Consider the following 12,092-nt stretch of genomic DNA (forward strand, 5'->3'; position numbering starts at 1 on the left):
ACCTCTATGTCCCCCATATTCAGCCTATAGGGCCCTATATCTCCTTCATAGGCCCCTGTACCCCCCCTGGACTCCTTCATAGGCCCCTATATCACCTCCATAGGTCCCTATAGTATTTCCATAGGCCTCTATATCTCCCCTATAGGCCCCTATATCACCTCCATAGGCCCCTATACCCCCCCATATTCCTCCTATAGGCCCCTATACCCCCTCATATGCCCCTATATCCCCCCATAGGTCCCCTATAGTCCCCTATATCACCTTCACAGGCTCCTATATCTCCCCTACAGGCCCCTATATCTCCCAAACAGGCCCCTATATCACCTCCATAGGGCCCTATATCTCCCTATAAGCCCCTATATCACCTCCATAGACCGCTATATCACCTCCATAGACCTCTATATCTCCCCTATAGGCCCCTATATCACCTTCATCGGCCCCTATATCTCCCCTATAGGCCTCTATATCTCCCCTATAGGCCCCTATATCATCTCCATAGGCCCCTATACCCCTCCATATTCCTCCTATAGGCCCCTATACCCCCCCATATGCCCCTATATCCCCCCATAGGTCCCCTATATCACCTTCACAGGCTCCTATATCTTCCCTACAGGCCCCTATATCACCTCCATAGGCTCCTATATCTCCCCTACAGGCCCCTATATCACCTCCATAGGTCCCTATATCTCCTCTATAGGTCCCTATATCACCTCCATAGGCCCCTATATCTCCCCTATAGGCCCCTATATCACCTCCACAGTCCCCTATATCTCCCGTAGAGACCCCTATATCTCCCCTATAGGTCCCTATATCACCTCCATAGGTCCCTATATCACCTCCATAGGCCCCTACATCTCCCCTATAGACCCCTATATCTCCCCTATAGGCCCCTACATCACCTCCATAGGCCCCCACGCCCCCCCTATCCCGCCTATAGGGCCCTGTATCTCCTCCACAGGCCCCTGTACCCCCCCCGAACGCCCCCATAGGCGCCCCTATACCCCCCCCATCCCTCCCCCATAGGCCCCTATATCCCCCCCTATACCCCCCCCACGCCCCCCCCCCCCCCCCGCCCCGGGCGTCGCCGCCGATGACGTACCGGACGCGTCCCGCGCGCCGCATGACGCCGTAACCCGCCCAGGGCCGCTCTGCCCGCCGGCGGACGCCGCCTCTACTCCTCCCGCTTCCGGCGGCGGGGGAGGGGGCCGGCCACGCCCCCTCACTTCCGGCGACGCTCCGCCCCGCCACCTCTTTGTTCTCCCCAACCACTTCCGCCGACGCTCTAGCCCGGACCTCCAACGCCGCCTTCCGCCCCTCCCGCACCCCCCCCGCCGCCGTTACCCCCCCAAATTCTCCGTGGGGGGCTACAACAGAGCCCCCCCCCTTCACCCCCCCCCCAGTCCGGTCGCCCCGACCCCTGTGGCGTGGCCCCGCCGGCGTCTCTATGATCACTGACCGGAAGTGGCTTCTCGGGAGGGAAGGCGGGACTTCCGGTTCCGGGGCAGGGCACCGCGGGGCAACCCCCTCGCTCGGCGGCGGAGCCATGGAGGTGGGGGGGGGGGGGGAGCGGGGAGGGGGGCGGTTAGGGGACGTCCACGGGGGGAATCGGGCGTGGGGAGTGGCCCGCGGGGGGATCGGGGCCGTGGGGGTTCACCCACGGGTGTCTCTGGGGCGGGGGGGGGGAACCCACGCGGGAATTTGGGCCATGGGGGGGCACCCACAGGGGTCTCTGGGGCGGGGGGGGGCACCCACGCGGGAATTTGGGCCATGAGGGGGCACCCACGGTTGTCTCTGGGTCTTGGGGGGGCACCCACGCGGGAATTTGGGCCATGGGGGGGCACCCACAGGGGTCTCTGGGGCGGGGGGGGCACCCACGGGGGAATTTGGCTCTTGGGGGGGCACCCACGGGGGTCTCTGGGCCTTGGGGGGGCACCCACGGGGGAATTTGGCTCTTGGGGGGGCACCCACGGGGGTCTCTGGGCCTTGGGGGGGCACCCACGAGGGAATTTGGGTCTTGGGGGGGGCACCCACTGGGGTCTCTGGGCCTTTGGGGTCATGGGGGGCTGCCCACGGGGGCATTTGGGTTTTGGGGGGGCACCCACGGGGGTCTCTGGGCCTTTTGGGGGGCACCCACAGGGGAATTTGGATCTTGGGGGGTCGTGGGGGGCTGCCCACGGGGAAATTTGGGTCTTGGGGGGGCACCCACGGGGGAATTTGGGTCTTGGGGGGGCACCCACGGGGGAATTTGGCTCTTGGGGGGGCACTCACGGGTGTCTCCCACTCGTGGGGTCCCCCCCTACACTGTGGGTGCCCCCACCCACCCCACGGACCCCCCAAAAATCCACCCCACGCCCCCCCCACCCAGTTCCCCGGCGGAAGCGACAACTACCTGGCCATCACCGGCACGGCGCACCCCTTCCTCACCGGGGCCGAGGTAAGGACACGGGGGGGGGGGTGAACCCCCAAATTTCGGGGGGTTCAGACCCACCCAGGGGGGTGAACCCCCAAATTCGGGGGGTTCAGACCCACCTAGGGCGGGGACACGGGGCAAGATTAACGAAAACTCCGTGAAATTCCTCAAAATTCAGCCCCGGAAATGGGGGGTTTGGGGAGGGAGAGGGAAAAAAAATTCACTTTTTCCAGGGGAAATTGGGGCAAAATGCTCAAAAAATCTGAGTTTTAAGGCACAAAACAGCAGCAAAACCCTGCAAAATAGCTCAAAATACCGCTCAAATCCCCCAAAATAGCTCAAAACGACGCCAAAATTTCCTTAAGTAGCTCAAAATAGTAACAAAGTCCCCCAAAATAGCTAAAAATGGCACTGAGATTCCCCCAAATAGCTAAAAAGAGCCCTAAAATCACCCAAAATAGTTAAAATAGGCGCTAAAATTTGCCCAAACGGCTCAAAATAGCAGCAAAATCCCCCAAAATACTTCAAAATACCACCCAAATCCCCCAAAATAGCTACAAATGACACCAAAATCTTTCTAAATACCTCGAAACGGCAGCAAAATCCCCCCATATAGCTCAAAGTGGCACTAAAATAGCCCAAAATACCTAAAAACGGCAGCAAAATCCCCCAAAATCATTCAAAATCGCAGGAAAATCCCCTCAAATAGCCCAAAATGGCACTAAAATCCCGCAAAGTAGCAGCAAAATCCCCCAAAATTGCTCAAAATGGCACCCAAATCCCCCCAAATAGTTAAAAATGGCACCAAAATCTTCCTAAATAGCTAAAAATCGCACTGAAATCCCCCGAAATAGCTAAAAATGGCACTAAAATCCCCCAAAATAGCAAAAAACGGCACTAACATCGCCAAAAATAGTTAAAATTGGCAATAAAATTCTGCAAAATAGCTCAAAATAGCAGCAAAATCGCTCCAAATAATTCAAAATAGCAGCGAAATCCCCCAAAATAGCTAAAAGTGGCACTAAAATCCCTCAAAATAGTTCAAAATAGCACCAAAATTCCTTAAAATTGGGTTTTTTTCTTAAAAGGCCAAAAAAAATACCAAAATTAACCACGCAAAGAGGAAATGGGGATCAAAATTGTGCCCAAAACCCCAGAAAAATCAGGTTTCAACCCCAAAAATAGCTCAAAAGGGCCTCAAATCCCCCCAAATTAACTTTTTTTCATTAATAAAAAGCTAAAAAATTCATTTTTAATCTCTCAAAGTGGAAATTGGGGGCCAAATTGTGCCCAAAACCATAAAAAAATCAGTTTTAAACCCCCAAAGAATTGGAAAATGACCCCAAATCCCCCCAAAATTGCCTTTTTTTGTTAAGGAAAAGCACAAAAATTCATATTTAACCACCCAAAACGGGAATTGGGGTCAAAATTGTTCCCAAATCCCTTTAAAAAATCAGTTTTTAAGCCCCAAAATAGATGAAAATAGCCCCAAACCCCCCACCATGGGCCTCTTTAATTAGGAAATGGCTAAAAAATTAATATTTAACAGCTAAAAATGGGAATTGGGGTCAAAATCGTGGTCAAATCCTTTTAAAAAACCAGATTTTAAGCCCCAAAGTACCTTAAAATGGTCCCAAACCCTTCCAAAATTGCTTTTTTTTAACAAAAACCCCAAAATTCAATATTTAAGCAGCCAAAAAGGAAATTGAGGTCAAGAACGTGCCCCTAAATCCCCTGAAATTTCAGGTTATAAGCCTCAAAATGGCCCAGAAACTCACTTAAAAATCACTTTCTAAGCCCAAAACCAGCTCAAAATGACCCCAAAATTCCCTTTTTTATTAATAAAGTAAGAAAAATTTACTATTTTAGACTCTAAAGAGGGAGTTGAGGTCAGGAACATGCCCCAAAATCCCCTGAAATACCAGCTGATAAGGCTCAAAATGGCCCAGGAATTCCCTTAAAAATCAGTTTTTAAGCTTCAAAATGGCTGAAAACGGCCCGAACCCTCCCAAAATTGCCTTTTTTAGTACTAAAAAAAAGAAAAATTAATATTTAATCACCCAAAGGGGAAATTGAGTCAAGAACGCGCCTCAAAATCCCCTGAAATAACAGATTACAAGCCTCAAAGTGGCTGAAAATGGCCCAGAAACTGCCTTAAAAATCCGTTTTTAAGCCTAAAAATGGCTGAAAACAGCCCAAACCGCCCCAAAATTGCCTGTTTTATTCCTAAAAAAAGGAAAAATTAGTATTTAAGCAGCCAAAGGGGAAATTGAGTCAAGAATGTGCCTCAAAATTTCCTGAAAAATCAGATTACAAGCCTCAAAATGGCTGAAAATGACCCAGAAACTCCCTTAAAAATCCGTTTTTAAGCGTAAAAATGGCTGAAAACAGCCCAAAATCCCCCCAAATTGCCTTTTTTATTACTAAAAAAAGGAAAATTTACTAATTAAAAGTCTAAAAATGAAATTGAGGTCAAGAATGTGCTTCAAAATCCCCTGAAGTACCAGGTTATAAGGCTCAAAACGGCCCAGAAACTCCCTTAAAAATCAGTTTTTAAGCCTGAAAATAGCTGAAAACGTTCCCAAGCCCCCCAAAATTGCCCTTTTTATTAATAAAACGAGAAAAAATTACTATTTAAGACTCTAAAAAGGAAATTGAGATCAAGAATGTGCTTCAAAATCCCCTGAAATACCAGATGATAAGGCTCAAAATGGCCCAGGAATTCCCTTAAAAATCAGTTTTTAAGCCTCAAAATGGCTGAAAACGGCCCAAAACCCCCCAAAATTGCCTTTTTTATTCCTAAGAAAAGGAAAAATTAATATTTAAGCAGCCGAAGGGGAAACTGAGGTCAAGAACGCGCCCCAAAATCCCCTGAAAAATCAGGTGACGCGCCCCAAAATGGCTGACAGGGGCCCCCAGGCCCCCCAAAGCGGGGGGTTTTTTGGGGTGAAAAGGCGGGATTTGGGGTGGTGTCTGACCCCCGTCCCCCCCCAGACCTTCCACACCCCCAGCCTGGGGGACGAGGAGTTCGAGATCCCCCCTTGTGAGCCCAAAATGGCTGAAAACAGCCCCAACCCCCCCAAAATGGACGTTTTTTATCAGTAAAAGGCGGAAACCTTCATCTTTAACCGCTCTAAGGGGAGATTGGGGACGAGATTGGTCCCAAATCCCCTACAAAAATCAGATTTAACCCCCAAAATAGTGGGAAAATGGCTTCCCAATCCCCTAAAATTGCCTGTTTTTGTAACAAGAAGCGGAAAAATTAATATTTAATCACCCAAAGGGGAAACGGGACTCAAGAACGCGCCTCAAAATCCCCTGAAATAACAAGTTACAAGCCTCAAAATGGCGGAAAATGGCCCAGAAACTCCCTTAAAAATCTGTTTTTAAGCCTCAAAATGGCTGAAAACGGCCCGAAACCACCCAAAATTGCCTTTTTTATTAATAAAACGAAGAAAATTTAACGTTTAAGAGTCTAAAGAAGCAATTGAGGTCAGGAATGTGCCTCAAAATCCCCTGAAATACCAGATGATAAGGCTCAAAATGGCCCAGAAATTCCCTTAAAAATGAGTTTTTAAGCCTCAAAGTGGCTGAAAACGGCCTGAATCCTCCCAAAATTGCCTTTTTTAGTACTAAAAAAAAGAAAAATTAATATTCAATCACCCAAAGGGGAAACGGGACTCAAGAACGCGCCTCAAAATCCTCTGAAATAACAGATTACAAGCCTCAAAATGGCTGAAAATGGCCCAGAAACTCCCTTAAAAATCAGTTTTTAAGCCTCAAAATGGCTGAAAATGGCCCGAAACCCCCCAAAATTGCCTTTTTTATTCCTAAAAAAAGGAAAAATTAATATTTAAGCAGCCGAAGGGGAAACTGAGGTCAAGAACGCGCCCCAAAATCCCCTGAAAAATCAGGTGACGCGCCCCAAAATGGCTGACAGGGGCCCCCAGGCCCCCCAAAGCGGGGGGTTTTTTGGGGTGAAAAGGCGGGATTTGGGGTGGTGTCTGACCCCCGTCCCCCCCCAGACCTTCCACACCCCCAGCCTGGGGGACGAGGAGTTCGAGATCCCCCCTTGTGAGCCCAAAATGGCTGAAAACAGCCCCAACCCCCCCAAAATGGACGTTTTTTATCAGTAAAAGGCGGAAACCTTCATCTTTAACCGCTCTAAGGGGAGATTGGGGTCGAGATTGGTCCCAAATCCCCTACAAAAATCAGATTTAACCCCCAAAATAGTGGGAAAACGGCTTCCCAATCCCCTAAAATTGCCTCTTTTTGTAATAAGAAGCGGAAAAATTAATATTTAATCACCCAAAGGGGAAACGGGAGTCAAGAACGCGCCTCAAAATCCCCTGAAATAACAGATTACAAGCCTCAAAATGGCTGAAAATGGCCCAGAAACTCCCTTAAAAATCAGTTTTTAAGCCTCAAAGTGGCTGAAAACGGCCCGAAACCACCCGAAATTGCCTTTTTTATTAATAAAATGAAGAAAATTTAATGTTTAAGAGTCTAAAGAAGCAATTGAGGTCAGGAATGTGCCTCAAAATCCTCTGAAATAGCAGATTATAAGGCTCAAATGGCCCAGAAAGTCCCTTAAAAATCCGTTTTTAAGCCTCAAAATGGCTGAAAACGGCCCGAAACCCCCCAAAATTGCCTTTTTTATTAATAAAAAGAGGAAAATTTAATATTTAAGCCCCCAAAGAGGGAATTGAGGTCAAGAACGTGCTTCAAGATCCCTTGAAATTTCAGGTTATAAGCCTCAAAATGGCCCAGAAACTCACTTAAAAATCAGTTTCTAAGCCCAAAACGAGCTCAGAATGACCCCAAACTTCCCAAAATTGCCTTTTTTATTAATAAAGTGAGAAAAATTTACTATTTTAGACTCTAAAGAGGGAGTTGAGGTCAGGAACGTGCCCCAAAATCCCCTGAAATACCAGCTGATAAGGCTCAAAATGGCCCAGAAATTCCCTTAAAAATGAGTTTTTAAGCCTCAAAGTGGCTGAAAACGGCCCGAACCCTCCCAAAATTGCCTTTTTTAGTACTAAAAAAAAGAAAAATTAATATTTAATCACCCAAAGGGGAAACGGGAGTCAAGAACGCGCCTCAAAATCCCCTGAAATAACAGATTACAAGCCTCAAAATGGCTGAAAATGGCCCAGAAACTCCCTTAAAAATCAGTTTTTAAGCCTCAAAATGGCTGAAAATGGCCCGAAACCCCCCAAAATTGCCTTTTTTATTCCTAAAAAAAGGAAAAATTAATATTTAAGCAGCCGAAGGGGAAACTGAGGTCAAGAACGCGCCCCAAAATCCCCTGAAAAATCAGGTGACGCGCCCCAAAATGGCTGACAGGGGCCCCCAGGCCCCCCAAAGCGGGGGGTTTTTTGGGGTGAAAAGGCGGGATTTGGGGTGGTGTCTGACCCCCGTCCCCCCCCAGACCTTCCACACCCCCAGCCTGGGGGACGAGGAGTTCGAGATCCCCCCTTGTGAGCCCAAAATGGCTGAAAACAGCCCCAACCCCCCCAAAATGGACGTTTTTTATCAGTAAAAGGCGGAAACCTTCATCTTTAACCGCTCTAAGGGGAGATTGGGGTCGAGATTGGTCCCAAATCCCCTACAAAAATCAGATTTAACCCCCAAAATAGTGGGAAAACGGCTTCCCAATCCCCTAAAATTGCCTCTTTTTGTAATAAGAAGCGGAAAAATTAATATTTAATCACCCAAAGGGGAAACGGGAGTCAAGAACGCGCCTCAAAATCCCCTGAAATAACAGATTACAAGCCTCAAAATGGCTGAAAATGGCCCAGAAACTCCCTTAAAAATCAGTTTTTAAGCCTCAAAGTGGCTGAAAACGGCCCGAAACCACCCGAAATTGCCTTTTTTATTAATAAAATGAAGAAAATTTAATGTTTAAGAGTCTAAAGAAGCAATTGAGGTCAGGAATGTGCCTCAAAATCCTCTGAAATAGCAGATTATAAGGCTCAAATGGCCCAGAAAGTCCCTTAAAAATCCGTTTTTAAGCCTCAAAATGGCTGAAAACGGCCCGAAACCCCCCAAAATTGCCTTTTTTATTAATAAAAAGAGGAAAATTTAATATTTAAGCCCCCAAAGAGGGAATTGAGGTCAAGAACGTGCTTCAAGATCCCTTGAAATTTCAGGTTATAAGCCTCAAAATGGCCCAGAAACTCACTTAAAAATCAGTTTCTAAGCCCAAAACGAGCTCAGAATGACCCCAAACTTCCCAAAATTGCCTTTTTTATTAATAAAGTGAGAAAAATTTACTATTTTAGACTCTAAAGAGGGAGTTGAGGTCAGGAACGTGCCCCAAAATCCCCTGAAATACCAGCTGATAAGGCTCAAAATGGCCCAGAAATTCCCTTAAAAATGAGTTTTTAAGCCTCAAAGTGGCTGAAAACGGCCCGAACCCTCCCAAAATTGCCTTTTTTAGTACTAAAAAAAAGAAAAATTAATATTCAATCACCCAAAGGGGAAACGGGAGTCAAGAACGCGCCTCAAAATCCCCTGAAATAACAGATTACAAGCCTCAAAATGGCTGAAAATGGCCCAGAAACTCCCTTAAAAATCAGTTTTTAAGGCTCAAAATGGCTGAAAACGACCCAAAACCCCCCAAAATTGCCTGTTTTATTCCTAAAAAAAGGAAAAATTAATATTTAAGCAGCCGAAGGGGAAACTGAGGTCAAGAACGCGCCCCAAAATCCCCTGAAAAATCAGGTGACGCGCCCCAAAATGGCTGACAGGGGCCCCCAGGCCCCCCAAAGCGGGGGGTTTTTTGGGGTGAAAAGGCGGGATTTGGGGTGGTGTCTGACCCCCGTCCCCCCCCAGACCTTCCACACCCCCAGCCTGGGGGACGAGGAGTTCGAGATCCCCCCTTGTGAGCCCAAAATGGCTGAAAACAGCCCCAACCCCCCCAAAATGGACGTTTTTTATCAGTAAAAGGCGGAAACCTTCATCTTTAACCGCTCTAAGGGGAGATTGGGGACGAGATTGGTCCCAAATCCCCTACAAAAATCAGATTTAACCCCCAAAATAGTGGGAAAATGGCTTCCCAATCCCCTAAAATTGCCTGTTTTTGTAACAAGAAGCGGAAAAATTAATATTTAATCACCCAAAGGGGAAACGGGACTCAAGAACGCGCCTCAAAATCCCCTGAAATAACAAGTTACAAGCCTCAAAATGGCGGAAAATGGCCCAGAAACTCCCTTAAAAATCCGTTTTTAAGCCTCAAAGTGGCTGAAAACGGCCCGAAACCACCCGAAATTGCCTTTTTTATTAATAAAACGAAGAAAATTTAATGTTTAAGAGTCTAAAGAAGGAATTGAGGTCAGGAATGTGCCTCAAAATCCTCTGAAATAGCAGATTATAAGGCTAAAATGGCCCAGAAAGTCCCTTAAAAATCCGTTTTTAAGCCTCAAAATGGCTGAAAACGGCCCGAAACCCCCCAAAATTGCCTTTTTTATTACTAAAAAAAAGAAAAATTAATATTTAATCACCCAAAGGGGAAATTGAGTCAAGAACGCGCCTCAAAATCCCCTGAAATAACAGATTACAAGCCTCAAAATGGCTGAAAAACGGCCCGAAACCCCCCAAAATTGCCTTTTTTATTCCTAAAAAAAGGAAAAATTAATATTTAAGCAGCCGAAGGGGAAACTGAGGTCAAGAACGCGCCCAAAATCCCCTGAAAAATCAGGTGACGCGCCCCAAAATGGCTGACAGGGGCCCCCGGGCCCCCCAAAGCGGGGGTTTTTTGGGGTGAAAAGGCGGGATTTGGGGTGGTGTCTGACCCCCGTCCCCCCCCAGACCTTCCACACCCCCAGCCTGGGGGACGAGGAGTTTGAGATCCCCCCCATCGCGCTGGACGCCGACCCCTCGCTGGCGGTCTCGGACGTGGTGGGACACTTTGAGGATTTGGGGGAGCCGGGGGGGAACCCCGACCCCCCTTCCCGCCCCCCCCTTACGGGGTGCAGGGGCTGGAGATGCCGGTGGGGATCGGCCACGGATTGATGGAGCAGGGGGAGGGCTGCTGGCAGGGGGGCTGGCCATGGTAAGGGGGGTACCCCCATTTTTGGGGGGGTTGGGGGGGGGTTTGGGGGGGAAATGGGGGGGGGAATGGGGGTTTGTGCCCAAATTTGGGGGGGGAAGGGGGGAAATGGGGGTTTTGGGGGGGAAATGGGGGGGAAATGGGGGTTTGGGGGGGAAATGGGGGGGGAAACGGGGGTTTGGGGGGGGGGAAAGGGGGGAAATGGGGGTTTGTGCCCAAATTGGGGGGGGAATGGGGGAGGGAAGGGGGGTTTGGGAAAAATGGGGGGGGGAAGCGGGGGTTGGGGGGGGAAAGGGGGGAAATGGGGGTTTGGGGGGGAAATGGGGGGGAAATGGGGGTTGGGGGGGAAATGGGGGTTTGGGGGGGAAGGGGAATGGGGGTTTGGGGGGGAAGGGGGGAATGGGGGTTTGCGCCCAAATTTGGGGGGGAAGCGGGGAAATGGGGGTTTTGGGGGGGAAATGGGGGGGGAAGAGGGGTTTCAGGGGAAATGGAGGGGAAGGGGGGGAAATGGGGGGGAAGGGGGAAAAGGGGGGTTTGGGGGAAAATGGGGGTTTGCGCCCAATTTTGGGGGGAGAAGGGGGAAATGGGGTTTTGGGGGGGGGAAATGGGGTTTGCGGCCAATTTTGGGGGGAGAAGGGGGGAAATGGGGGTTTTGGGGGGGAAAAGGAGGAGAAAGGGGGATTTAGGGGGAAAAGGGGGGTTTTGGGGGGGTGGAAAGGGTTTTGGGGGGGGAAGGAGGGAAAATGCGATTTTTAAGGGGAAAGGGAGGGCAATGGGGGGGTTGGGGTGGAAAAGGGGGAAAATGGGGTGTTTGGGGGGATAAAAAAGGGGTGAAAGGGGAATTGGGGGGTGGAAGGCGGGTTTTGGGGGGGAAAGGGGTGAAAAAAGGGTTTGAGCTGGAAAAAGGGAATTAAAGGGGTTTTAGAGAGCGAGAAAAGGGATTAAAGGGGTTTCGGGAGCGAAAATGGGGATAAAAAAGGGGTTCAGGGGTAAAAAGCGATTGAAAGGGTTTGGGGGAGCTGAAAATAGGATTATTGGGGTTTGGGGGGGGGAAAAGGGGCTTTATGGGGGTAAAAAGGGGATGAAAGCAGTTTGGGGAGCTAAAAAATATAATTATTGGGGTTTGGGCGGTTATAAAGAGGATTAAGGGGGTTGGGGGGCTTAAAAATAGGGTTATTTGGGGTTTTGGGGGTATTAAAGGGGTTTTGGGGAGTAATAAAGGGGTTTGGGGGGGCTAAATATAATTACTGGGGGTTTGGGGGATATTAAAGGGATTTGGGGGGCTAAAAAATAGGGTTATTGGGATTTGGGGGGGTTAAAGGGGTTTTGGGGGAGCAGTGAGGAGGATTAAAGGGGTTTTGGGGGGAGCTAAAACGTAATTATTAGGGGTTTGGGGGGTATTGAAGGGGTTTTTGGGGGGTCGTAAAGGGCTTTGGGGGGGCTAAAATATAATTTTAGGGTTTGGGGTGGTCATAAAGAGAATTAAAGGGGTTGGGGGGGGCTTAAAAATAGGGTTATTTGGGGTTTTGGGGGGTATTGAAGGGGTTTGGGGGGTCGTAAAGGGATTTGGGGGGGCTAAAATATAATTTTTAGGGTTTGGGGGTTCCTAAAGAGGATTAAAGGGCTTGG

General features: G+C 48.9%; 2 protein-coding genes across 3 annotated transcripts in view; one reads left to right on the plus strand and one right to left on the minus strand.

Moving 5' to 3' along the window:
• CHD8 (chromodomain helicase DNA binding protein 8) overlaps nucleotides 1–1,246 on the minus strand; it is a 45,154-nt gene extending 43,908 nt beyond the window's left edge. The window contains exon 1 of the mRNA XM_075135283.1: nucleotides 1,100–1,246. The gene's annotated coding sequence lies outside the window, so the exon portion shown is untranslated. The remainder of the gene's footprint in view (nucleotides 1–1,099) is intronic.
• A 204-nt stretch (nucleotides 1,247–1,450) lies between these two features.
• On the plus strand, nucleotides 1,451–10,461 carry LOC142074586 (TOX high mobility group box family member 4-like). 2 transcript variants are annotated; one of them, XR_012670641.1, is made up of 3 exons: nucleotides 1,451–1,549; nucleotides 2,366–2,434; nucleotides 5,405–5,465. XR_012670641.1 is itself a non-coding variant. In XM_075135282.1 (3 exons), the coding sequence occupies exons 1-3, from the start codon at nucleotides 1,544–1,546 to the stop codon at nucleotides 10,424–10,426; spliced, it is 279 nt and encodes a 92-aa protein (XP_074991383.1). In that variant the 5' UTR covers nucleotides 1,455–1,543; the 3' UTR covers nucleotides 10,427–10,461. The 2 variants fall into 2 exon arrangements, 1 of the variants encoding a protein (XP_074991383.1); XM_075135282.1 differs by lacking the exon at nucleotides 5,405–5,465 and adding an exon at nucleotides 10,223–10,461 and having other exon boundaries at nucleotides 1,455–1,549.
• Nucleotides 10,462–12,092: the final 1,631 nt, after the last annotated feature.

Source organism: Calonectris borealis, chromosome 38 (assembly GCF_964195595.1).
Source record: "Calonectris borealis chromosome 38, bCalBor7.hap1.2, whole genome shotgun sequence".
NCBI classification, from domain to species: domain Eukaryota; kingdom Metazoa; phylum Chordata; class Aves; order Procellariiformes; family Procellariidae; genus Calonectris; species Calonectris borealis.